Genomic DNA, 27,795 nt, shown 5'->3' with positions numbered 1-27,795 from the left:
CCTGAAGCACCACTTTAGCTAATGGGGCCTCCTGCTGCTGCTGTGCCGCTGGAGCCCAATTTCTGTTCTTATCGTGAAGCAAAGTTCTTAACCTGAAGCACTATTTCTGGGTTAGCAGCGTATGTATAACCTGAAGTGTATGTAACCTGAAGTACCACTGTGTGTGTGTGTGTGTATATATGTATGTGTATATATATATATATATATATATATATATATATATATATAAAGGTAGGTAAAGGTAAAGGTACCCCTGCCCATACGGGCCAGTCTTGCCAGACTCTAGGGTTGTGCGCTCGTCTCACTCAAGAGGCCGGGAGCCAGCGCTGTCCATAGACACTTCCGGGTCACGTGGCCAGCGTGACAAGCTGCATTTGGCGAGCCAGCGCAGCACACGGAACGCCGTTTACCTTCCCGCTGGTAAGCGGTCCCTATTTATCTACTTGCACCCGGAGGTGCTTTTGAACTGCTAGGTTGGCAGGCGCTGGGACCGAACGACGGGAGCGCACCCCGCTGCGGGGATTCGAACCGCCGACCATGCGATCGGCAAGTCCTAGGGGCTGAGGCTTTAACCCACAGCACCACCCGCGTCCCATATATATATATATATATATATATATATATGTGCTTTCGTAGATTTTCACGGGTACAGGAATGCAGGTTTTGGTGTCCTCGGGTGTCTTCCCGTGTAAAAGTTGGGGTGTCTAGGCGACGTTTCGACGAGGTCTCACTCGTCATCTTCAGGCTGGTGCTTTCGGCTTCTTGTTACTGGAACAGAGCAGGATCTCAGTGTTTGAGTTCCTATAAATACTGTTGAGGAGGTGTGGTGTATAGCCTCCAATGTTTTGGGCAGAGAGGAGGTTCCCAGGCTAGTGTGCCTTTTCTTCTTTTGTTCCTTAATTACTTGAGGGATATCTTGAGTGATTTCTTGAGTGATTTCCTGAATCCCACTTAGGTGGGTCATTAGGTGTGGATTAGTTGCTAAAGCCTTCGTGTCTTGAACTCTTGAACTTTGTGAAGAGTTTTTCTGAGAAGATGGCTGTACTGCACTTGGTTGTGCTCTGGCTTGGCTTCGTGTATAGGGGCGAGCTGTGGTTTTGTGGCCTGTGCCAGCCAAATCTGTGTAGGGATTGCAGGGGGGTGCAGCATCCGGAGGTGCCACCCTGGTTTGGCTACTGGATGGTGTCTGTAATTTATCTGTGGAGAGGGTCTGGGTTTGGGTCTGGTGTGGTTGATTGGTGATGGCGTTCTGTGTGCCTCTGGATCTGGTGTCAGATTTTGTGGGGAGGGCTAATTTCCAGATGTCTGGCAAGCGGGATGTGTCGTCACGCTTGTTCATGTTGTGAGGGTGTTTCTCTATCTCGATGGCTTCCATGATTATTCTCTTGTGGTGATGTTCCATGTTAAAGAGCAATTTGGAATCTGCAAAATTAATTTCGTGTCCTGTTTCTTTCATGTGTTGGAAAAGAGAGGAAGTTTTTTCTTCTTTTTTGACGGCATTCTTGTGTTCTGCGATACGTGCATTTATTCGTCTGTTTGTTTGTCCAATGTACGTGGCTGGGCAGACTTTGCAGGGTATTTCATAGACCCCTTGGTTTTCCAACTGAATTTTATCAGAAACCCCAAGGATAAAATTCAGTTGGAAAACCAAGGGGTCTATGAAATACCCTGCAAAGTCTGCCCAGCCACGTACATTGGACAAACAAACAGACGAATAAATGCACGTATCGCAGAACACAAGAATGCCGTCAAAAAAGAAGAAAAAACTTCCTCTCTTTTCCAACACATGAAAGAAACAGGACACGAAATTAATTTTGCAGATTCCAAATTGCTCTTTAACATGGAACATCACCACAAGAGAATAATCATGGAAGCCATCGAGATAGAGAAACACCCTCACAACATGAACAAGCGTGACGACACATCCCGCTTGCCAGACATCTGGAAATTAGCCCTCCCCACAAAATCTGACACCAGATCCAGAGGCACACAGAACGCCATCACCAATCAACCACACCAGACCCAAACCCAGACCCTCTCCACAGATAAATTACAGACACCATCCAGTAGCCAAACCAGGGTGGCACCTCCGGATGCTGCACCCCCCTGCAATCCCTACACAGATTTGGCTGGCACAGGCCACAAAACCACAGCTCGCCCCTATACACGAAGCCAAGCCAGAGCACAACCAAGTGCAGTACAGCCATCTTCTCAGAAAAACTCTTCACAAAGTTCAAGAGTTCAAGACACGAAGGCTTTAGCAACTAATCCACACCTAATGACCCACCTAAGTGGGATTCAGGAAATCACTCAAGAAATCACTCAAGATATCCCTCAAGTAATTAAGGAACAAAAGAAGAAAAGGCACACTAGCCTGGGAACCTCCTCTCTGCCCAAAACATTGGAGGCTATACACCACACCTCCTCAACAGTATTTATAGGAACTCAAACACTGAGATCCTGCTCTGTTCCAGTAACAAGAAGCCGAAAGCACCAGCCTGAAGATGACGAGTGAGACCTCGTCGAAACGTCGCCTAGACACCCCAACTTTTACACGGGAAGACACCCGAGGACACCAAAACCTGCATATATATATATATATATATATTAATTGAAAGAGCTTTCTCTTCCTTCCAAGATTTCACAAAAGCCGCTGTCGTGAGGTTTTGGCAAACACAGCCCCTTATTCCGCAGGGGACCTCTTTCCATGAGTCAAAATACGGCACGTGTGGCCTTCCAGATGTTGCAGCAGCCACTCCCCTCATCCACCCTGGACCTTGTCCAGCTGCAGCCCCCGTTTCCCTGCTCCCTTCCACCCAGGTGGAGCCAACTGAGTCCCTTCGGACATTGTTGGACATTCACCAGCCCTGACCACTAGCCCTGAGGGCTGCCGCAGGGGCTGATGGGAGTGGGGGGTCTTGCAACAGCCAGTTGGGCTGGCCTAACTGGAGAGAGTGTGTAAATGCAGCGCTTCTTGGGTCTCCCAGCTGACTGTTGCTGGACTACAATTCCCATCATCCCTGACCACTGGTCCTGCTAGCTAGCGAGGATGGGAGTCGCAGTCCAGAGACCCACAGTGGAGAAGCACTGGAAGGGGCTGGGACCACCCAACAGAATGCGGCAGGAGGGCCCCTAGTGGATCCCACACACAAACACACCCTTCGCAGGTGGGATGGCCCAGTGGGTAGAGCACAAGACTCTTAATCTCGGGGCCATGGGTTCAAGCCTCCAGTTTGGCAAAAGAGTCTTGCATTGCGGGGGGGGGGGGGGGGGGCTGCGCTAGATGACGCTCGGGTCCCTTCCAACCGTGGGGGTAGCCATGATTTATGTTGGCGGGGGGGCAGGATCTATGTTGGGGAGGTCTGAACCGAGCTATCTACGACCTGTTTGGTCGGTTAGTGAAATATACTCAGAGTCGCAAAGTGATTTCATGCTCTTTATTCAGCTCATAGTGGTGAGGAGGAATGAATGAATGTCCCCTCAAAGTATCTGCTTTATATACATTATTTACACAATGGGCTGCACATGGTTGGCTAATTCTGGAATTCTACTGTAAGCCAATCAGGTTGTGGATTCACTTCTATCTGGAGCATGATTGGGTGGTTCCTGCCAACCAATCATACTGCTGCATTGTTCTAGGACCAATCAGACTGCTGCATTTTGGATCCTATTGTTCTAGGACCAATCAGACTGCTGCATTTTGGATCCTATTGTTCTAGGACCAATCAGACTGCTGCATTCTGAATCCCATTGTTCTAGGACCAATCAGACTGCTCCATTTTGGATCCTATTCTTCTAGGACCAATCAGACTGCTGCAGTTTGGATCCTATTCAACTCAGTACATAACAGTTAGTTAAGTATTTTTTATTCATTCACTTGATGGGGGGGGCAGCTGCCCTCCTTCGCCTTTGGAGCTTCCCAACTCTCCAAATGCATGATTCCACGACTTGGCAGAAGGCAGCCACCCACCTACTCAAACGAACCCTTTATTCCTAACCACGAGGACTAGCGCCTTAGCTTCTCCTTTTGCAAGAAAGGGAAGCAGCTCTGTGGCAAGCGCGTCTGCCGGGCACGCGGAAAAACCCCTATCCCTGATCAGGCCATGTGCGCGCAGGGCTGGGGACGTCCCTCGCCTGAAATCCCGGAGAGGAGCTGCTGCTGCTGCTGCCGGCCAGTGCAGGCATCGCGGGGCTGGCTGGGTCGCCGGTCCATCCAGGAAGAGGAAGAAGAGACGCAGCAGCCCCGGCCGCGCTTCCTGAACGCAAAGTGGCCCCGCGCGCGTTTCTTCTTAACCACGAGAACTAGCGCCTTAGCTTTTCGTTTTGGAGGAAGGGTTGCAGCCGTGTGCGCGCAGGGCTGGGGCAGTCCCTCGCCGGAAACCCCGGAGAGGAGCTGCTGCCGCTGCTGCCAGCCCGTGCAGGCACCCAGGGGCGCGCTGCCGGCCCGAGTCCGCGCGCTCCATCCCTCGCCAGGAGGAGGAGACGCAGCGTTCCTCCGGCTGGCGCGCCCTGGGCGCAAAGAACCCCGCGCACCGCGAAGGAACCGGTTGCTCCTCCTGGCCGGTCCCGGTGCCGCCCCCTCCCTGCCCCGGAGGGTCGGGAAACGATGCTGCATTTGCCGCCGCGGCCGCCGCCCCCTTGGCTGGGCGGAGGGCCAGGGAAAGTGGCCGGGCGACGAGGCTCCACCCCGGCGCGCGTGATGTCAGGCGGCCCTGCCCAGCGCAGCCAGAGCGCAGCCGGGCGTCTTCGGCAACAGCAGCAGCAGCGACGGCTCTGGCTCCGCTTCCCGATCCGAATCGGAGCTGCGCTCCCGGGAGGTTGGGCACCGTCGGCGGCGTGGCCTGGGCAGCGAGTCCTGGATGCCCCGCGCTGGGCGACCGGCCAGGGGCTCCCATTGCCGGGGCGCCGCGGCCGAGGGGCAGGGGGCTGCCCGCCACCCACCGCCGCCAGCACAATGAGACGGCGGAGGACCCCTGGAGACGTGCTGTGCACCTTCGTCTTCCTCCTCTGCTACGCGAGGCCCCAGGTGAGACCCCCGCTTCTCGGACGCCCTTTTGCTGGGGAGTCCGGGAGGTGCCCGCGCGGGGCACCCAGGCACGCCTCTCCAACCCTCGCGGGTGGGGTGGGCGCTTGAAATGGGCGCACCAACCCCACGCTGGGAGAGGCAGGTGCCAACTTTGCCCAGGCATGCCCAGCCTCTGTTTACCCCAAGTTGAGAGCTTGCAGGTTTTGGGTGGTAGGGGTGCCTAGAATTCTCTCTGGGGTGGCATTTGGAGGGAGGCACCATGGCACCCGGGCTCTTTGGCTGGGTGTGGGCACCGCTGAGCATCAGGCTCGTCGGGGGCTGCTTTGCACCCGTCTCTGGGCTCTCAACCGCCTCCAGGTGCCACCTTGCCTTTGCCAACCTCTGAGAACCCTTTGCGCTCTCGTCTCTGCGCATCGCACCCTGTCCAGAGAGAGAACTGGACGGCGCAATCCCTTTGAGAGCTAGGCGTGGTGTCTTGCTGGCCAGCCACAAGGCGGAGAGCATCAATGCGCCATGTGGAGAGCATGTCTGCACCTCCACACTCGCTCCAGCGCCTGCTTGGTTCGATCCTGAGCTGGTTTTGTGTCTTTGCCCCAGAAGCTGCTGAAATGGGGTTGAGAGAGGGGAACAGGGGGGCGGGGAACAGACTGGGGGAGAGATCTGTGACCATAGGGGGGTGCTCCTTTGCCTGAGTCGACATGCCACCATCTTTGGGGCATCTGGTGACACACCGACTGCCTGCAGGGAGTAAGCTCCGGCGAAGGCAATGTGTGTTCTCTCGGTTTGCTTGATATACTGGTTGAGCAACAACTTTCTGCCTCCCCCTCTGAAAAAAAAGCTGGGATTTGTAGTTTGAGGAGGCAGCTAGACTGCTCTGTTATTAGAGATTTTCCCAGGCCCCCCTTCCTGTCACAGAACTACAGTTCCCCCAGTTCCCAGTCCCGGAAGGAGGAGGAAGGAACCTGGTTAAACTGGTTAGGTGTGGATGCATCTCTTTGGTGTTGAACCAGCCTCATCCCCTGGGGTAGCTCTGGCACTGGATCAGACCCTGCTGTACTGGGCTTCCGTTTGCAGCTGGGACATTTGTTTGCAGGATCCTAGAGGGTCCTATCTGCCCCCCCCACTCACTTCCAAGGAACCTGCAGGATGAAACTCCTGCGACCTCGCTGTGTTTTACCCGCTGCCGCAACCAACCTAGGGTGAGAAGAGAGCATGCGATGTTGCTTTTGGTTCTGCTGCTGCTGTGCTGTGTGGCAGTTTGGCAGCTGCTCTGCTCCACCCCAGAGTCAGCTGCATTTCTGGGCTGGGAGGGAATCAGTCGCCCCATCCCAGAGGCAGCTTTGAGTCAAGCTCGCCCCACGACTGGCAGCATCTCAGACTGGCAGCATCTCAGATGTCAGAGCGGGTTAGGGAGGCAAAGCCGGCCGAGCTTTTTCAGGCTGTGAGGTTTGGGTGCCATTAAGAGGCAGATCTGAGGGCCCCGATCCTTTGATCAGGTCTTCTGTAGAAGCCTCATGGAAAGTGGACTGTGTGGGAGCCCCTAATTATCATGGGGGGGGGCCCTATAGTTGGATCAGGACAAAGGGCTCTCTAGTCCAACATCCTTAGTCCAACCAGATTTTGTTTCCTAGAACTGTAGAGTTGAAAGGGATCCTGGGGTCATCTAGTCCAACCCCCTGCAATGCAGGAATATTTTGCCCGACGTGGGACTCGAACCCACAACCCGGAGATTAAGAGTCTCTCCCAACTGAGTTATCCCAGGCGGTTTGTTTTCTACCCTTCCTCTCCCAGGAAGCCCCCTCCTCAGTTTATCCCTGCAACAACACTGTGAGGTAGGTTTGGCTGCCAGTGGGTTTCCTATTGCTATGCAGAGATTTGAACCCAGGTCCCCCAGGTCCTAGTCCGACACTCTAACACAGGGGTCAGTAACCTTTTCCAGCCGTGGGCCGGTCCACCATCCCTCAGACCATGTGGGGAGCCGGACTATATTTTGAAAAAAAAGAACGACTTCCTATGCCCCACAAATAACCCAGAGATGCATTTTAAATAAAAGCACACCTTCTACTCATGTAAAAAGACGCTGATTCCCGGACCGTCTGCGGGCCGGATTTAGAAGGCGAATGGGCCTCATCCGGCCCCCGGGCCTTAGGTTGCCTACCCCTTCTCTAACCACTGCACCCCACTGTCTCCCTGGGCCCACCTCCTGTTGTGCAAGAGCACTTGCGTGCCTCCTGTTTCATTTCGGCGGAATGGGAACTTCCCGGTGGATTGGGTCCCGTGGTGCTTGGCACGGAGGCAGGGCGCTCCGTGGATTTCGCACCTGGGGTGCCTGCTGCTGGCTCGGGTTCGATTTCCTTGTTCAGACACGAAACAAAAGGCTGGCAGGGTTGGTGCGTCCGTGTGTGTGTTTTTGAGAGAAAAGGTTCCTTTCTTGCCGCTGCAAATGTTCCGGAGGCCGCAGAGTCCTGTGGGGAGCTGGCAAGGGCCAGGTGGGCAGCAGCCCCCCTCCTGCTGGTGGCATTTGGCATCCCTGTGGCTCCACATCTGGCAGGCGCAAAGGGCAGAATGAGGAGCCTCCTTGCCCGTAGGGGCTCTCTGCAGGAGAGGGGGGGGGGCAGGAGGTGAAATCCTGCATGCTGCGATTCCAGTAACGCCCAGTATCCCCCTAGGGAAGTTGGATTTCCTCATTGGGGAGGGCAGGGAACGGATCCGGCCTCCCCAGCTACGAGCAGGGAAGGAGGTGGGGGACATTTTGACCCCCTGCCCCCAGCGGGCAACACTCTCCCTTCCAACCAAAATACATTAATTCTTAGCAGTTTCGTAAGTGGGAATCTTAGAGTTGGGCGTTAAATTCTGGGGGCTCTTGCCCCTCCCTGTGTAGAAATCATGCCCTGAGACCTGGTTATCTTGGCCTGGGATCGGGGCCCAACCAACCTGGAGGACCTGCTCGCAGTGTGACGTGTGCAATAATGGAAAGGGTGCCTCTGAACATTTGCAGAGTTCGTTTTCCTATCCACTGCCAAAGATGTGCACCTGGCATTCCCAGTCTGAGAGTGAGATTTTTCTGCAAGCTCCTTTTTAGTGGGTTCCCCTGAGCACGTGCAGATGTTCCTTTGCCAGGGAACAGGCCACAAGGGCAAACGTGGAAATTTCTGCCGCGTGTGAGGTTTGTGACACTGTGAATAGAACACTTGGGTGGGCTTCTGTCCAGCAAAGGAGCACCTCTCTGCACGTGCTCAGGGACCGCACAGCCATAGCTGTTTGGGTGGCTGTGCATAAGGAAGTGCACTCCACATATGCTCAGAGACACCATTTCCGTGATTATGCATAGCTTAACAATCAAGCCTTGGCACTCGAGACTGGATAGCTTAGTCGGTAGAGCATAAGGCTCTTAATCTCGGGGCTCTGGGTTCGAGTCCCGTGCTGGGCGAAATATTGCAATGCAGGGAGTTGGATTGGATGACCCTTGTTGTTCCTTCCAACTGTACATTTCTGTGAATCTATGGAACAGGTTCTGGGGCCCGGCTCTGATTCACAGCCAGGCCTGATCCTGAGCCAGGATAGCCAGATCTAGGTGCATAATTTCTGCTTTGTGTGTATGTGAAAATCCCCCAAAAGTCCAGACAATTTGCGATGTGGGTGGGTGGGTAGGGAGAAGGGAAGTACCTTTCAGAACATGAAAATGAAAAATATTTTGCCCAAAGGCATTTGGCCTTGCTGCTGTTGACAGCATCAGAACTCTGGATGCAGCCGATCTTTTGGGTCTGAAATCACTGAAATCCGAAATCACTGTCAGACCAGGAGGACAGATTCGGAAGCCAGTTTTTGGCTGGAGTTGGCTGAGCGGTGGACAGTACAGGATGAAATTTGGTTTTAACGGCCTTGAGTACTTTCGCAGCCTCATTGAGTCTCCCCAAGATATACTGTGCTGGTTTTTTGTCCTTTCAATTTTTTATTTTATTGATTCGTTTGATTTACTTCAATAAAATCTTTTTTTTTTTTAAATGACAAGCGGGCCTCTTTCCTAGGAACACAGGATGAGTTTGCAGGATCAGACCAATGGCCCTTTTAGCCCAGCGTCCTGTTCTCACAGGGGCCAACCAGACTCCTGTGCGAAACCAGCCGCCAGAATTTGAACACAAGACCCCCTCTCCCCTCCTGCTGTTTCCAGCAACAGGCCTTGAGAAGCATTGTTGCCTCCAGCCTTGAAGGCCAGGTGTCTCGATGGATTTGTCTACCACCCTCTTTCAAAGCTGCCCAAATTGGGGGCCGCTGCTGCCTCCTGTAGCAATGAGTTCCGTAGGTCAACCGCCCCAATCTCTCCTCTCGGTCTTCTCTGCCCCTTCCAGGTCTCCGAGGCGGCAGGAACCTTCGAGCTGCAGATCCGCTTTGCCCGCAACGAGAAAGGAGTGCTGGCTGACGGGCGGTGCTGCCGTGGAGGCCTGGATCAGCCGTGCCCCGTGGCGCAGCAATGCCATGCCTTCTTCCGGGTTTGCCTCAAGGAATACCAGCTGCGGGCTCTGCCCGGGGGGCCCTGCGTGCTGGGGGCTGCCACCACACCTGTCCTAGGGGGCAATGTCTTCTCCACCGCTCACCAGAAGAGGAGCGATCACGCTGGCAGGGTGGTGATCCCGTTTGATTTTGCCTGGCCGGTAAGGTGGATTGGGGTCCTTTTCTTGGTGGGTGGGTGGGTGGCAGGTGTGGGTGCCACTAAGAGGGGAGCTTGTGAATTCCTCGGGGGGCAGTTAGGGAAATAAGCCCCGGAGCTTAAGGAAGCTGGCAGCTGAAGCCCTCGGACTCAGATGCCCTGGCTCAGTGGTGATGGGGGGAATGGCATTCTGCACATGCTCAGGGGCTCTCTTCACTTCGCTAGGGTGCCAGATCTCCAGGCCCGACCTGAAGTCTGCCCTCTCCCCCTTCCAGGTGGGCAAGTTGCTTTAATTTAAATAGTGCTGCACTGTTTTCACTATTTGTATTTAACAGAACTGTTTTAATTCTGATATAGTTCAATTGCTTTTCAACTATTGCCTTCTGTATGTTGTTAGCCTTCTGTGTTTTGTTGTTTTGATTTGTGTGAGCCGCCTTGAGTCTGGGGAAAAGGCGGGATATAAATAAATTTAATAATAATAATTAATAATAATATATTTTTTTTAAATTAAGAAGACTGTGCATGCAGTTTACAAGCTTCAGCCTAGCAGGAGCTGGCTGCAAATTATCGCATAGATGCTCTGAGGAATATTCCCCCCACCTCTCCCTTCTCCCAATTAACTTCCGTCTCCAGGGTCTACCTTATGACATCACTAGGGCCTCCCATCGTGACATCACCAGGGGCCGCCCCCAGGCCTCAGTTTTGGGCCCTGAAATCTGAAGCCCGGGTCCCTGTCATTCTCCTCACTAGGTAACATTCCCCTTCCGGAGCTGAGAATACAACCAGGTGTCTTGTCAGCCATTTCCCCTGGACTGGGAAGGGGCACAAACTCATTCCAGGCGCTGAGCCCTCACCCTCCGCTCTGACTTCACAACCTAAAGCATAGGAAGAGGGGCAGACAAAGAGAGAAGGCTTCGATTAACCGAAAACGGTGTGCAAGCTTTAGCGTTTCACAGAACGCTTTGGCACATTGCATCAGGGATGGCGCAGAGCTCGGTGAAACCCGGTAGCTTGCATACTCTCCCCTCCTCCTGCTGTCTTAAGTCTATCCAAGGAGTGTGGTGGAGTCTCCTTCTTTGGAGGTCTTTAAGCAGAGGCTTGACAACCATATGCCAGGAGTGCTCTGATGGTGTTTCCTGCTTGGCAGGGGGTTGGACTCGATGGCCCCGGTGGTCTCTTCCAACTCTATGATTCAATTGCAAACCATTTCTATTCACTCCACAAAAATCTCCCTTTGAAGGGTGGCAATATTTTTTTTTTGGGGGGGGTGTTAACCTCTGAAATCAGAACCAGTTTCTTTTCCTAGCGTGGGACCCAGGTGCTCTTGGCGAGGGGCCGAGGGGGAGGGAACAGCAGAGAGCCAGGGGAGAGGAGAGCCAGATGGACTTTGCTTAGACTCTCTTTTCCCCTGGGGAAACTGAGGCAGATGCGATATCTCACTTGGCCAATCAACTGGGCAAGGCATCTCCTGTACAAACTGCCTGCCTAGTGATTTATTGATTTCCGGAGCTTTTATCCGGCTGCCTCCGATGCCAAAGACACAGAGAGAGGTGTGTGTGTGTGTGTTTGCGTGTGCGTTCCATTTCCTCGTTCTAATTAATTAGGTCTCCGATTATATTAGCCCGGTGGGAAATGGGGGGAAGATTCTGAGCAGAGGGGACCCCGTTCCTTACCCTTCACCCCCAAATGCCTGCAGGAGGTGGGAAAGTTTCAATTTCGAAAATGTCAATTTTGTTGTTCTGTATGGCACGATGGCAATAAAGATTATCGTATCGTAAAGGATAGGGTTGGTCCTAGCGTCCAGACCCCCAGGACCTGGGAAGACCCCTGTTCCTTTTGAGATTATATGCTGAAAGGGGGAATTCTGCCACCTGCAGCTTCTCCCCCTACGGAAACACAGAGAGGGCAAATGTTGTCCCGGCCAAGTTGTCTCTCCAAGCTGTTCTTAACAGCAGAAGAACCTGCAAAAACCTGGATGTGGCAACCCTTGTTTTCAAAGTCGAGACCTGCAAACGGTTGCTAGGGGAGGGGGGGAAACGCCTTTTTGGCTCCCCACCCCCCCGCTCTCCCTTTCAGATTCTGTCTTGAAAGGGTGAAAATACAGGGCGTGGACTCGCTCCTAACCTGAAGCGATCTTTGCTCTCTGCCTCTACCAGATCCAGATCTGGTGTCGGGCGTGGTCCTCCTTGTTTTGCAAAAAGAGGGTTGACGCTCATGCCTGGCCTGCCGGATAGGGAAGAGGCGCTCTGCACGTGTTCAGAGGTACTCTTCTCTGTATGAGTAGCCGTTGAAGTATTCCGTGGTGGGGAGCTGCTATTTAAGGGGTGATATGATAGCCATGTTCAAATATATAAAAGGATGTCACATAGAGGAGGGAGAAAGGTTGTTTTCTGCTGCTCCAGAGAAGCGGACATGGAGCAATGGATCCAAACTACAAGAAAGAAGATTCCACCTAAACATTAGGAAGAACTTCCTGACAGTAAGAGCTGTTTGACAGTGGAATTTGCTGCCAAGGAGTGTGGTGGAGTCTCCTTCTTTGGAGGTCTTTAAGCAGAGGCTTGACAACCATATGTCAGGAGTGCTCTGATGGTGTTTCCTGCTTGGCAGGGGGTTGGACTCGATGGCCCTTGTGGTCTCTTCCAACTCTAGGATTCTAGGATTCTATGATTCTATTTGAAACAGGTCCCGGGGCTAAGGAACAGCCCCCTCCCCAGCACATTGTGGCTCAAGCGATGGGCTGGGTCTGTGCCAGGATAGATTTCCCAGCATTTATGGGTGCGGCTGCTTCTGTTTACATCCCCCTCTCTTGCGAGAATCGAATGTAACCCATAACAACTTGTTTTGGGGGGACAGGATCTGCTAGACCTGCCTTTTACTTGTATCCATGTGTTTGCTTGTTGAGGTTTCCATTGATTCTGTTCATTGTACAGTGGTACCTCAGGTTACATACGCTTCAGGTTACATACGCTTCAGGTTACAGACTCCGCTAACCCAGAAAAAGTGCTTCAGGTTAAGCACTTTGCTTCAGGATGAGAACAGAAATTGTGCTTTGGTGGTGCGGCAGCAGCAGGAGGCCCCATTAGCTAAAGTGGTGATTCAGGTTAAGAACAGTTTCAGGTTAAGTACAGACCTCCGGAACAAATTAAGTACTTAACCCGAGGTACCACTGAAACTGATTTCTGCTGTGCTTGCAAGTTGCTTCAAGTCATTTTTATGAGCAAAGCAGCTAATAATAATAATAAATAATAATAATTTGATGTGGCAATTGGGTGCCCTCTCAGTCCTCTTTTACCAAGAGGATTCCAGCATTGCAGAGGGTTGGACTTGAGGTCCCTTCCAACTCTATGATTCTACAAAGAGGATGCTAGCCACCTGCAGCTCTTTAAAGCCCTGGTATTGAAAACAAAAAGGGATGTGGGTGGCGCTGTGGGTTAAACCACAGAGCCTAGGGCTTGCCGATCAGAAGGTTGGCGGTTCGTATCCCCGCGACGGGGTGAGCTCCCGTCACTCGGTCCCTGCTCCTGCCAACCTAGCTGTTCGAAAGCACCTCAGTGCAAGTAGATAAATAGGTACCACTCTGGCGGGAAGGTAAACGGCTTTCCGTGCACTGCTCTGGTTTGCCAGAAGCAGCTTAGTCCTGCTGGCCACATGACCCGGAAGCTGTACGCCGGCTCCCTCGGCCAATAAAGCGAGATGAGTGCCGCAACCCCAGAGTCGGCCACGACTGGACCTAACAGTCAGGGGTCCCTTTACCTTTACATTTAAGTGGTCATAGGATTGCAGCCTTAAGCAAATGTCCTACCAGATCGGGCCAATGGCTCACCTGGGAAACCAGAAAACAGGACTCGAACCCAGGATCCTCTCTCCTGCGATCTCCAGCAGAAGCGTTACTGCCTCCATCCGTGAGAGCACAGCCACTGATACCCTCCCCCCCCCATGAATTTGCCTAATGATCTTTTAAAGCCATCCAACTTGGTGGCTATTGCTGACTGGTGGCAGTGAGTTCCAGAGTTTAACTCTGTGCGCTGTTCCTCATGCACCTTCCAGCTGCCCTGGTATGTTTTGAGCCGTTGATAACATCTTTCCCCCCCCTGCATATCTCCTTGAGCCAAGAACCATGACCCTCTTAGGGCAACCATTTTTGCAGAAGGCAGTCCTCTCTTCCAAAGGTTGTCGCTGCAATGGCCAGAGTTAGTAGGGTTTGAATCCCCCACTCAGCCATGATGCTCACTGGGTAAGCTTGGGCCAATCTCCATCTCTCAGTCTAACCTACCTCACAGGGTTGTTGCGAGGGTGAAATGAAGAAGAAGAAGAAGAAGGAGGAGGAGGAGGAGGAGGAGGAGGAGGAACCCTAATCTAGGACAGCAAGCCAAATGGGCACCCAGACTGCTTCCATTTCTGTTTATAAATTAAGAGTATTTCTAAATTTTCAGCTATGCATAAAAATTATGCAAATCTCTTTTAGCCTTTTTTTAAAAAAATACAAATCTCTTTTTGGCAATGTGTTAAGTGGCCACCCTGGTGGAAGACCAACACTTGCAGAGTAAATGAATACAAAGCACAGATGGCAGAATTTGGCTTTCGGCTTGAGAAGTGAAATCTACAAGAAGCATGTCCTTCTTTTCGGAAGTGGTGCCGAAGAACTTGCCTCCGTTCTTCCTCAGGACCGGCTCAAAGTTTAAGCGTGCTTTGTCTCAACTGAAGTAGAGTCATACGAGTTGGAAGGGACCCCAAGAGTTATCCAGTCCAACCCTCTGCAATGCAGGAGTCCTGCCCACAGCCATCCCTGGGTGGACTCGAACCACCAACCTTCTGGTTAACAGCCGGACACAACTAAGCCATTGTGCCAGAGGATTAGGGCTGCTCCCTTGGTGCTTTTTGTCCATGGGCCCTGGCACTCCTACCTGGTGGCAGTGGGTAGAGGGGCACCTACCCACCATTTAAATATCCCAGAATGCCCTGGAACGTGGCTAAGTCCAGGGCATTCTGGGAAATTAAAATGGCAGCTAGAGGCTTGGGATTCCCAGCACTGCTTTCTGGTGGGGAGACTGGGAGGCGAAAGGAACCGCCAGGGCACAGAGTGCGAGGCCTCCAACAACAAATGCCCAAGGATGCCAGATTCTGGCGCCAGCCTTGCTTGTGCCAGCAAAGCTTTGGCACAGCCCTGACCCCAGACAGGTATTTCCAAAGCGATTTCCGCCATCCGCTCGGAGAAGGGAAAATGAGAGGCAGATGGACGGAGCGGAATATACAAGCCAGCGGAAAGCTTTTAACCCAGAGCCAAAGCATCCCACCCACTTAGCCGCCGTGCCCTTGCGGCGGGGAAAGGCATCTGGGGCGGGCCCCATAGAGTCAAAGGTCATTGGTGCTCCGTGACCTTTCCCAGGGCCGGAGGAGAGGGACGGCTGGGCTTTCCTCGCTCTTGCTGTCTTTCCAAATCCAGGTGGACCTTTTAAAAGGAACAAAACAGAAAGGGCAGACCAGCCTGTACAAACAGGGATCGCGCCCCCCAAAAAGCATCAGTAGGGTGTGCTGGAGGCCGGTTGAAAAGCTTCAACCCAGGCATTTGAAAAGAACACTTTTCATCAGGTTAAAAGGAGCGAAAGAAAACGCTCTCTGCCCATTCACTGGGGAGGAGATCTTTCCCCCGATTTGGATGACATTAAGGGACATTTTGGTGTGGATAAAAATAAGAGGCCTCAGAATTTTCAGAGAAAATCAACACTCGCTTTGTTTTTAATAGGTAAAGGTAAAGGGACCCCTGACCGTTAGGTCCAGTCATGGCCGACTCTGGGGTTGCGGCGCTCATCTCGCTTTATTGGCTGAGGGAGCCAGCGTACAGCTTCCAGGGCATGTGGCCAGCATGACGAAGCCGCTTCTGGCGAACCAGAGCAGCGCACGGAAACGCCGTTTACCTTCCCGCCGGAGCGGTACCTGTTTATCTACTTGCACTGGTGTGCTTTCGAACCGCCAACCTTCTAATCAGCAAGCCCTAGGCTCTGTGGTTTAACCCACAGCGCCACCTGCGTCCCCCATGCCCACTTACCTGAGAATTAGTCCCATGGGACTTGAAGAGACCTACTTTTGAGTAAGCATGCGTAAGGTTGTGTCACTCATCATTAAAGCTTTTCTCCAGGTGAGGGATGGAGAGGCAGGTGAGCCATTCCTCACAATCACATATCCTCCAAACTTTCTCTGAAGAAAATAGGGACATCCCATTCCGTACCTTACGACATTTCTCCAGTGAATGTAGAGACATCTCCTTCCCAACATTTCTTTGATGAGAATAGGGACGTCCTAAGGAAAAAAAGGGACGCGGGTGGCGCTGTGGGTTAAACCACAGAGCCTAGGGCTTGCTGATCAGAAGGTCGGCGGTTTGAATCCCCGCGATGGGGTGAGCTCCCGTTGCTCGGTCCCTACTCCTGCCCACCTAGCAGCTCGAAAGCACGTCAAAGTGCAAGTAGATAAATAGGTACCACTCCGGCGGGAAGGTAAACGGCGTTTCCGTGCGCTGCTCTGGTTCACCAGAAGCGGCTTAGTCATGCTGGCCATATGACCCAGAAACTGTACGCCGGCTCCCTCGGCCAATAAAGCGAGATGAGCGCCGCAACCCCAGAGTCGGCCACGACTGGATCTAATGGTCAGGGGTCCCCTTACCTTTACCTTTAAGGAAAAACAGGACATTCCAGGATCAAATCAGAAACTGGGACGGCTTCTGTAAATCCGGGACTGTCCCTGAAAAATAGGGACATTTGGAGGGTCTGTAATTACCCCCTCAACATGCCAGGGATCCTCATCACCCCCCCTCAAAAAAACCAGGATTCTTTGCAGGACTGCAACAGTTAAAGTGGTATCAAAGCAATATTAGTTCAAGGTGCTGTGATGTTACTCTGACTCAGAGCCAGGCCTGTGAGCTCAGTGTGGTGAGGAGCTCTTAGGCATGTGCAGAGTGCTGCATCCTTGGGCTTGAATAACCCCCTCCACGGCTGCCCACAGCCTCTGAAGGGTTGCATTTCATAAGGTGGAAATGAGCTTGCTAAATGTGATGCAAGATCTCATGTGCAGCGGAAAGGTGAGCCTATAATGTGGCCGTTTTGATATTCTCTTTCTTTCTCTCTCTCTCTCTCCCAGGGGATTTCCATCTCTGGGAGGGCAAAGAAGGGTTGGGATTCCTCCTCCTCCTTCTCCCCCCCCCCCAGCTCTTTGTGTTATTCTGCTCATCCCTCTGGGGTGGGGGGAGGGCAGAGAAGAGGAGCGAGATCTGGAGATAAATAACTTAATTAAAGTCTCTCTCCTTAATTGATGCAAAGTCACTTTCCTCGCCTCCTCCCCAGATGACGGCTTAATTCTCCACAGCAGCGCTCTGGGTCTGCCGGGCAAAGCTCTGCGGGTGGAGACCTGGGCAAATTTCGGGGCCTGGGTCTTCCTTGGGTCAAACCCACATCCTCCCGTGAATGTTTTTAAGGCAGAGCTGTGGGGACTGGTTTGGGCCCGCAAGTTGTTTCCTCTAAGCCAGGCGATTCAGCTGAGGTTTATTGAAGGCGGAGGAAAAGTATTGTGTGCCTCCTGCATGTCTTCCAAGTTTAAGGACTAGAAACTTAATATATATATTTATTGATTTTTCAGACACCACTTTACAGGCTTCCTGTCCCACCTGCCTTCCACGGTTTCCATATTTGCCCTTAAACGCTGCATATTTCATATATAATATTCAATACATCCATCCTAACCCTTTTAATCTTAATAATTAGAAGGACTAGAAACTTGATTTAGGAGATTTGAGAGCCAAGGCAAGCAGGGTGGGAAGTTTCAAGAGATTTTTGATACCACATAATGTTGCTTGGCAAGGTTGCGGTAAAACAGACCACAGGAAGACCATGTTCATACTATAAATTTAAAGCGCTTTGATTCCGCTCTAGACAGCTGTGACTTCCTGCAAAGACCCCTGGGAGTTGTTTGGGGTGCTGAGTTATAAGGAGACACCCCCATTCCCCTCCCAGAGCTAGTTCCCAGAGTTCCCTGTAAAAGAGGGGTTGATGGTTAAACCACTCTGGGAATGTTAGTTCTGGGAGGGGAATTAGGGGTCTCCATACAACTCTCAGCATCCTTACATTTCCCCCCCTAATATTTTGTTGGAAGCCTCCCACAGTGGCTGGGGGCAGCCTATTCGGATGGGTGGCAAGAAATAATAAAATTATCATCAACAACATCTGCCTGACACTGAAGTCCTGCGCCGAGGGCCTTCCGGTGGTTCCCTCACTGCGAGAAGCCAAGTTACAGGGAACCAGGCAGAGGGCCTTCTCGGTGGTGGCACCCGCCCTGTGGAACACACTCCCACCAGATGTCAAAGAGAAAAACAACTACCAGATTTTAGAAGACATCTGAAGGCAGCCCTGTTTAGGGAAGCTTTTAATGTTTAATAGGTTATTGTATTTTAGTATTTTGTTGGAAGCCGCCCAGAGTGGCCATGGAAACCAAGCCAGATGGGTGGGGTATAAATTAATAATAATAATAATAATAATCAGGGCTTTTTTTCAGCCGAAACTCAGTTCCAGCACCTCTCAGGTGGACTCCATTGCCGTTATAAGTGAAGTGTTTTGGCACCTCTTTTTTCTAGAAAAACAGCCCTGATTATTATTATTATTAAACTACAGCTCCCAGAATCCTTTGGGGGAAGCCATGACTGTTTAGAGTGGGATCAAAGTGCTTTATATGTACATTGCGAATGTGGCCTAACACTGAGTGTTTGGATTTAGCACATGGGGGGGTTAAACTGGGGAGGCAGATTCAATTTAAGATTAAAACCTTTATTTCAGAACATGCCCACAGAACATTAGAAAATGACTCCCAGCGCCTGGCATGCAGAGAGCCCTTTACAGAGGAGGCAGGACAAGCCATGGATAGCCTTATCCTCTGTGAATTTCCCTGATCCTCTTTCAAAGCCATCCAAGGCCATCTCTGCCTCTAGTGGGAGGGAGTTCCGTAGTTTAACCACACTCTTGGCTGCAGAAGCACTTTCTTTTGTCTGCCTTGAGTTCCAGGAAATCACACCTTGTGGCTCGGAAAACCTCCCTGCTGCTTTTTCTGCCAGCTCAGCGGTGAGGAGTTTGGCTCAGACCCCAGTACTCCCAACAGCCCCAGCAGAAAGGAAGCGAGAAGAGTTTAGAGAACAGGCGAGGGGGTGGAAGTTTATAAAACCAGGCGGGACAGAGGAAAGTTTTTCTGGATCTGGTGGACGTCCAGCGAGCCGGAGATACAAGAAAGGACTTCTTCATCCAGCGCATAGACTGTGGAACTCACTGCCACCAGAGGCTGCGATGCCACCGACTTGGGTGGCTTTAAAAGAGGGCTGGATGAAAAGCCTTTGATGGCTTCTAGCCACGATGGCTCTCTCCTGCCGCCACAGTCAAAGTTGCTGGTTCGAATCTTGAGTTCGAATCCTGATTGCTGGTTTCCAACAAGCTGGTGTGAGAACAGGATTCTGAACGAGATGGGCCACTGGCTTTTCTTATATTCTAAGAGTCCAAGCCCCCCCAAATTTCCTCTGATTATAAAAAAGGAACATCCTATTCCATAATAGTAATAATAATAATAATGAAAAATTTATTATTTATATCCCGCCCATCTGACTGGTTGGCCCCGCCATTCTGGACCGCTTCCAACATATATAAAGCATAATAAAACATTAAACAACTTCTCAATGCAGGTCTGCTTTCAGATATCTTCTAAAGCAGGCACCCCCAACCTTCGGCCCTCCAGATGTTTTGGACCACAATTCCCATCATCCCTGACCACTGGTCCTGCTAGCTAGGGATCATGGGAGTTGTAGGCCAAAACATCTGGAGGGCTGAAGGTTGGGGGTGCCTGTTCTAAAGGTTGTATATTTACTTATCTCCTTGGCTCGGGGGTTGCATAACTCTATACTCCCCAACATTTCTTCGATGAAAATAGGGACAGTCTAAGGAATAGCAAGGTGATGTCTCTAAAAAGTAGAGACATCACCTTGCCAACAAAGGTCCGTATAGTCAAAGCTATGGTTTTCCCAGTAGTGATGTATGGAAGTGAGAGCTGGACCATAAAGAAGGCTGATCGCCGAAGAATGGATGCTTTTGAATTCTGGTGCTGGAGGAGACTCTTGAGAGTCCCATGGACTGCAAGAAGATCAAACCTCTCCATTCTGAAGGAAATCAGCCCTGAGTGCTCGCTGGAAGGACAGATCCTGAAGCTGAGGCTCCAATATTTGGGCTACCTCATGAGAAGAGAAGACTCCCTGGAAAAGACCCTGATGTTGGGAAAGATGGAGGGCACAAGGAGAAGGGGATGACAGAGGACAAGATGGTGGGACAGTGTTCTCGAAGCTACCAGCCTGAGTTTGACCAAACTGCGGGAGGCAGTGGAAGACAGGAGTGCCTGGCGTGCTCTGGTCCATGGGGTCACGAATAGTTGGACACGACTAAACGACTAAACAACAACAACAAACAAGGAAAAGCGGGACATTTCGGGATCAAATCAGAAACTGGGATGGCTTCTGTAAATTCAGGACTGTCCCTGGGAAACAGGGATGCATGGATAGAAGGGAGGTGGCCCTACAGATTTTATGGGACTGCACCTTTCAGCATCTCTGAGCATTGGCTTGGCTGGCGGGCAGGAGATGGAAACACAACAACAACGCCCAGGGTGGTTTTTGTTAGATGTTTCTCCCCATGCTGACCTGCTCTGTCAGGTCCCAGGCCAGCGAGCTGAAACCTAACCAACTGGCTCACAGCCTGAGGCCAACAGCTGGGTCTTGGGTTCGACTCAGCACACACAAACACACGCACACTCGCTCCCAAGGATTCCAGTAAGCCGGAGCCGAGACTGTGCTGAGCACTGAAAAGTTCTAATTGCATTTAATAAACAGGGATGCATTCATTTAAATGGATCGTACGAAGGTATGCATTTAAATATTCAAATGCTTCGGAGGGTAATGAATAAAGAGTAGCAACAGAGCCGTCTGCAAACGTGGCGTTTTGCAAAGAATGAGAAAGCAGGGGCCAGGAATGACACAGAGAAAATGGGGTAAAATAGTGGAATAATAATAATAATTATATTTATTTATACCAGGGGTAGGCAACCTAAGGCCCGGGGGCCGGATGTGGCCCAATCACCTTCTCAATCCGGTCCGTGGACGGTCCGGGAATCAGCGTGTTTTTACATGAGGTTGAATCCTGATAATACAGAAGTACTGTTTTGGGGGAACAGGGGTCGGGCTGGTGTGGGGGACTCCCTGGTCCTGAATGGGGTAACTGTGCCCCTGAAGGACCAGGTGCGCAGCCTGGGAGTCATTTTGGACTCACAGCTGTCCATGGAGGCGCAGGTCAATTCTGTATCCAGGGCAGCTGTTTATCAGCTCTATCTGGTACGCAGGATGAGACCCTACCTGCCCGCAGACTGCCTTGCCAGAGTAGTGCATGCTCTGGTTATCTCCTGCTTGGACTACTGCCATGCGCTCTACGTGGGGCTACCTTTGAAGGTGACCCGGAAACTACAACTAATCCAGAATGCGGCAGCTAGACTGGTGACTGGGAGTGGCCGCCGGGACCACATAACCTACATTGGCTCCCAGTATGTTTCCGAGCACAATTCAAAGTGTTGGTGCTGACCTTTAAAGCCCTAAACGGCCTTGGCCCAGTATACCTGAAGAAGTGTCTCCACCCCCATAGTTCAGCCCAGACAATGAGGTCCAGCGTCGAGGGCGTTCTGGCAGTTCCCTCACTGCGAGAAGCAAAGCTACAGGGAACCAGACAGAGGGCCTTCTCGGTAGTGGTGCTCGCACAATGGAACGCCCTCCTGTCAGATGTCAAGGAAATAAACCACTATCTGACTTTTAGAAGACATCTGAAGGCAGCCCTGTTTTGGGAAGTTTTTAATGTTTGATGTTTTATTGTGTTTTTAACATTCTGTTGGAAGTCGCCCAGAGTGGCTGGGGAAACTCAGCCAGATGGGCGGGGGTAAATAAATTATTATTATTATTATTAGTAGTAGTAGTAGTAGTAGTAGTAGAATGTGTCCTTTTATTTAAAATGCATCTCTGGGTTTATTTGTGGGGCATAGGAATTCATTCATTCACCGCCCCCCCAAATATAGTCTGGCCCCCCACATGGTCTGAGGGACGGTGGACCGGCCCACGGCTGAAAAAGGTTGATGACCCTTGATTTATACCCTACCCATCTGATTGGGTTTCTCCAGCCACTCAGGGCAGCTTCCAACATAATATAAATACAGAACTTAAACACCAAGCATTACAAACTTCTCAATACAAGGGAAGGGAAGTTTTTAATGTGTGACATTTTAATGTATTTTTAATTTTTGTTGGAATTATTATTATTATTATTAATATAGTGGTACCTCGGGTTACAGACGCTTCAGGTTACAGACGCTTCAGGTTACAGACTCCGCTAGCCCAGAAATAGTGCTTCAGGTTAAGAACTTTGCTTCAGGATGAGAACAGAAATCGTGTTTCGGCGGCGCGGCGGCAGCAGGAGGCCCCATTAGCTAAAGTGGTGCTTCAGGTTAAGAACAGTTTCAGGTTAAGAACGGACCTCCAGAACAAATTAAGTACTTAACCCAAGGAACCACTGTATTATTACAAGGCTGGCTTCAAATGTCTTTGGAAAGTCAGGTGTGGTTATTGCAGTTACCTGCATTTAAACTTATGGGGCAGTTCTACTCAGACGTACATCCCACTGACTTCAGTGGGGCTGCCACCTGAGCAGGTGGGGTTAGGGTTGCAGAGAATGAGGACTTATAGAATCTCAGAATTGTATTGGAAGGGACCTGAGGGTCATCTAGTCCAACCCCCGGCAATGCAAGAATCTCAACTAAAACATCCATGACAGATGGTCGTCCGACCTCTGCTTAGAAACCTCCAAGGAGTGCATTGTGCCACGCTTCCAAGATCAGAGACAAGCTCAGAGCTGGTTGCATTCACAACAAACCCTGTGAGGCAGGCTGCCGGTGCTCCCCTTTCACAGATGGCAAAACTGAGGCTCTGACTTTCCCAAGTTCGCAGGGGCTCTCTGGAGCAGAAAAGAGTACCGTACTTTTCCGTCAATAAGACGCCCCCGTGTATAAGACTACCCCTATTTTAGGGACTCCAATTTAAGAAAATGGGGGGGGGGGGAGATGACACAGAGCTGTTGAGCTTTTTTTAGGGGGCGTTGCAAAAAATCACTCACCCACATGCATTGCTAAATCCATCTCCCATCTGTCCCATCGCCGGCAGAGTCGTTGAGCTGTTTTTGGGGTGGAATTGTGGAAAATCGCTCACCCGCCGCTAACGATCACAAAGACCCACAGCCGCCAATCAACCACGTTATTGCCACAGAGACAGCCAATCGCGAACAGCCCTTCACAGACCCACCAATCACCCGCCCCATCGCCGCAGAAAATCTCCTGCTCACGGCTGCAACCAAACGCCCCCCCCCCCATGCGCTGCCCATGTATAAGACGAGGGCAAATATGAAAACGAATTTTTAAAGAAAACACCCTAGTTTTATATGCGGGAAAATACGGTAGCTCGTTCCTGGCTGCTTAAAGGAATATGCAGGCCCTTCGCTCCCATTTGATGCAACGCATCTGAAGAATATTCTAAATTTTGGGGAGCAGGTCCTTGGGGTTTTGTCCAGCCAGAGTAGACCCCCCACTGAAATGAATGGACCTACATTAATTCCAAGGGATGCGGGTGGCGCTGTGGGTTAAACCACAGAGCCTAGGACTTGCAGATCAGAAGGTCGGCGGTTCGAACCCCCGCGACGGGGTGAGCTCCCGTCGCTCGGTCCCTGCTCCTACCAACCTAGCAGTTTGAAAGCACGTCAAAATGCAAGTAGATAAATAGGTACCGCTCCGGCGGGAAGGTAAATGGCATTTCTGTGCACTTCTCTGGTTCGCCAGAAGCGGCTTAGTCATGCTGGCCACATGACCCGGAAGCTGTACACCGGCTCCCTCGGCCAATAAAGCGAGATGAGCGCCGCAACCCCAGAGTCGGCCACGACTGGACCTAACGGTCAGGGGTCCCTTTCCCTTTATAGTATATTGTATTTTAAAATGGGGTTTCAGAGTTTTTAGGGGTTTTTGAATGTCTTATGTAGATTTTTCAATTTCATTGTTCTGTATGGAACAATGACATTAAAGATAGCATATCGTATCTGAGTGGGACTCACGCTGACCAGAATTCTCATTGTTTCTTTGCATCTATTGGGTTTCTCAAGCGTGGGAAATCTCACGAGACGCGTTTCCAAGTCAGGGTTTGGGTTGGCTTTCTGTTGTGTGCCCCCCCCCACCTCGAGCTCTGTTTCGACAGATCCGCTCCAATTTCAGATCCGAATTCCTGTGTGAACATATTCCATCTGCCCAACCTGCGAGCAAAGCTGGGTTTCCCCGAAAGGGGAGCTGTGGGGGCGATCGGGGCTTGCGACTCTCCCTTTCCTTTCCTCTCTCTTGTGTGCCAAAACTAGATCTTTGTGTGGGCAGAAGGAATTTGTGAGGAACCTTGCCAATCTCTCGGAGCTCTCTTCCCAGCTTTGGAGTTCTGGTGGTGGTTGAGGGAGTGGTGTCCGAAGGCTACAGCTCAGAGCCAGGGAGACGTTCTCTTGTTTGTCTCCAGATCTCCTCAAGTGCAGATGAATCATAGAATAGAATCATAGAGTTGGAAGAGACCACAAGGGCCATCGAGTCCAACCCCCTGCCAAGCAGGAAACACCATCAGAGCACTCCTGACATATGGTTGTCAAGCCTCTGCTTCAAGACCTCCAAAGAAGGAGACTCCACCACACTCCTTGGCAGCAAATTCCACTGTCAAACAGCTCTTACTGTCAGGAAGTTCTTCCTAATGTTTAGGTGGAATCTTCTTTCTTGTAGTTTGGATCCATTGCTCCGTGTCCGCTTCTCTGGAGCAGCAGAAAACAACCTTTCTCCCTCCTCTATGTGACATCCTTTTATATATTTGAACATGGCTATCATATCACCCCTTAACCTCCTCTTCTCCAGGCTAAACATGCCCAGCTCCCTTAGCCGTTCCTCATAAGGCATCGTTTCCAGGCCTTTGACCATTTTGGTTGCCCTCCTCTGGACACGTTCCAGTTTGTCAGTGTCCTTCTTGAACTGTGGTGCCCAGAACTGGACACAGTACTCCAGGTGAGGTCTGACCAGAGCAGAATACAGTGGCACTATGACTTCCCTTGATCTAGATGCTATACTCCTATTGATGCAGCCCAGAATTGCATTGGCTTTTTTAGCTGCCGCGTCACACTGTTGGCTCATGTCAAGTTTGTGGTCAACCAAGACTCCTAGATCCCTTTCACACGTACTGCTCTCAAGCCAGGTGTCACCCATCTTGGGACACAAGATGGAAGCATTGGGAGAATTTTGTAATGTGCGAAAGGGGTATGTCATAGAGTTGGAATGGACCATGTGTGTGTGTGCGCGGGTGCGTTGGGATTTTGGGAACCCGGACTCCTGGATTCTATCCACCGATCCTTTGTTCTCTTTCGTGTGCCTCAGTTTCCACCTCCCTAAAATGGGTGCAGCCATCTGCCCCACCCAGATCCGAAATTTTATTTATAAAAATATTTATAAATATTATGAAATATTTGTTTGTTTGCAAAACAACAACAACACCAGAGTGGTTTACAACAAATGTACATAGAAGCCGTACAATAAAAGCAATATTTTTTAAAAGTTAAAATCGGGAATCAGCTAAGCGTTGTAGGAAAATGTATCCTTTTTAGATGAAGTTTTTATTATTATTATTATATTTGTACATAGCCCTTTATCCAAAGAGTCCTGGTAGTTGTATTTTGTTAAGGGCTTTTTGGGGGGGGCTGGGTAAAGTTGTTGTTGTTGTTGTTGTTGTTGTTAATCCATAGATCTCAGGGTGATTCACACATAAAATCACAATACATTCCTAATGAACTGCATATGAACTGCAGGGGGTTGCACCAGTAAAGAATCATTTACTTCAAAGTGAAAGCGCGATTACTGCTCAACCCTGCTTTAGTAATTACTATTTCATTTTATAACGATGGATGGAAATTAAAAGATGAAAAACGAAACTGTCAAATAGCCACGAGGAATGAGTACTTTGTGCGCGAGTTAAAATAATAACAAAGTCCAAGTAAAGACGATTGGCGTTATCAGATCATCCAAGTCTAGTTCCACATTTGCCTGGCTTTGATGGGGGCTGTCTTGAAAATGATGGCTCTGCTGTATATTAAATAAAGGGATGAAAATGCATTCTGTGAATTGCCTGCATAGGCCTGGAAGAGTTTTCAACTGGCGTTCAAAAGTTGAAAGAGAAGATGCTTGCTGAATCTCTAGTGGCAGAGAGTTCCATAGGACCGGGCTGGCAACACTAAAGGCTCGGGGGTTTTTGTCATTGTCAAATAAGCCTCACAAACTCAGGAAACGAACGATGTTCCTACAGTTGATCTCGGTGATCGAGCTGTGATTTGAGGGTGCAGGGCTTGGTAAATTACTACAAGGACATTGAACCTGGTATTTTAGGGTTGCCATATTTCAAAAAATGAAAATCGGAACACAAAAGTTGTTGAGCTTCCTTCTTGGCCAAAGCTCTTGAGTTTATTTTTTGCAAAGAAGAAGAAGTTTTAAAGCTATTTTTTAGGGAAATTGCCCCCCCAAAATCTACAGCTCCAATATGGGCAAGTTTCCCCAGACATTTAGAACGATTTACGAAATCAGGTCTAGGGCGGTATATAAATTCAATAAATAATAATAATAATAATAATATACCACCCGGACGCCATTTTTGATGGGCGCATCCTGGCTATGTCCAGGAAATTCTAGACATACGGCAGCCCCGCTTTATTTCCTGGTATGTGGAGCCGGCCCTACCATTAGGCAAAATGAGGCCACTGCCTCAGGCGGCAAAATGCTTGGGGCGTGGGGAGTAACAAGCCCCTCTGTTGGAGGACTGAGCGTGTTGCTGCCCTGCCCCTAAATTTGCGCGTCAGGTGTTATGGAGCATGCGGTCCTGTCACCAGTCTTGGATTAAGATTTGGCGGCCTGCCCATTGGCTTCTGTATGTGGAATGGGGTAGACGTTGGGGCCGCCATCTTGTCATTCACCTTTGTTGCAGGAATTTATGTATAGGTTGGGGGGGTTGCCCCTCCAGCAGATATCATGAACATGCAGCCCACTACCCAAACCAGCACAATCGCTTTTGTGACTTTTGTGATTTGTCCCCATAAAACACCCCATCGTAGTTTCTTCCTATCTATTCCAAGGGGCTTTGCTGCACAATACCAAATGTAACAATTCACTGATAAATGCATCTATGTACTGGCTCACTGGGAAAACTTCAGAAATTCATATAGACATATGAGCTCAGCTGCTCAGCAGCCCCTCTGCTTGGGTGATAATCCCTGGCATCCTGATACCTGAGTTCCAGACAGGTAGCTGTTCCAGAAATAGCAAACCCAGATGAAGACAAAAGGGTGTCATTAACTTGGCTGGGAAACAGGGAAATATAAAGATCTCTGTTGTTCCACTTGATGGGTGTTTGGTGGAGGGCAAGGAGAACCATGGGGCAGGGTCCAGGATGCTCAGATTACTGCCACCAGACCTCCCCTTTCATGATGTAACCGTGATGTAGTTTGGGGAGGGTGTAACATGGGGATGAGCAGCTAACAAAAGTTTGGGGGCTCTTTTGTTTGGGGCTTCCATCTTGTTCCACCTTGTGGCAGGTGGGAGTCCTGTCGCGACAGTCTTCAATCAAGACCAAGCCTACTGGCTGCTGTTTTGCTCTGGTATTCCTGGCTGGTGTCCTTGTTTTTTGTCCAAGGGAGCCCTCAGATTTCTCCGTTAACACCTTGTTCAGCAAAAGGTCTTTGGCTGGCCCTACTGGGATGGCTGCTGGAGAGAGAGCCCCTTCCCTACCCTCTTCGCAGCTTCTGGGAAATGGGGCATGCCAGTTTTTTAAGCACCGTGATAGCACTCAAAACCGTCATGGCTCCTCCCCCAAGGAATTCTGGGAGCTGTAGTTTGTGAAGGGTGCTGAGAGATGTCAGGAGACCACAGTTCCCCTCACAGACCTACAGTTCCCAGAGTGGTTTTACAATCTATC

General features: G+C 50.6%; 1 protein-coding gene and 1 long non-coding RNA gene across 2 annotated transcripts in view; one reads left to right on the top strand and one right to left on the bottom strand.

The window, feature by feature from the left end:
- Positions 1 to 4,699: 4,699 nt before the first annotated feature.
- The window catches only part of LOC310683496 (uncharacterized protein), a gene marked incomplete at its 5' end in the record, with an annotated part of 58,799 nt that continues 35,703 nt past the window's right edge, over positions 4,700 to 27,795 (top strand). Inside the window, 2 exons of the mRNA XM_083453430.1 lie at positions 4,700 to 5,026; positions 9,376 to 9,678. Coding sequence (XP_083309556.1) covers positions 4,700 to 5,026; positions 9,376 to 9,678 — 630 coding nt within the window. The remainder of the gene's footprint in view (positions 5,027 to 9,375; positions 9,679 to 27,795) is intronic.
- LOC310684952 lies at positions 10,002 to 11,987 on the bottom strand. Its single transcript, XR_014515001.1, has 2 exons — positions 11,788 to 11,987; positions 10,002 to 10,523 (listed from the first exon to the last, which is right to left on the bottom strand). It is a non-coding gene; the product is annotated as an uncharacterized lncRNA (long non-coding RNA).

Source organism: Podarcis tiliguerta (assembly GCF_965153285.1).
Source record: "Podarcis tiliguerta genome assembly, chromosome: 8".
NCBI lineage: Eukaryota > Metazoa > Chordata > Lepidosauria > Squamata > Lacertidae > Podarcis > Podarcis tiliguerta.
Note: the sequence above shows the minus strand (reverse complement) of the source record. Positions and strands in the feature narration are given on the sequence as shown.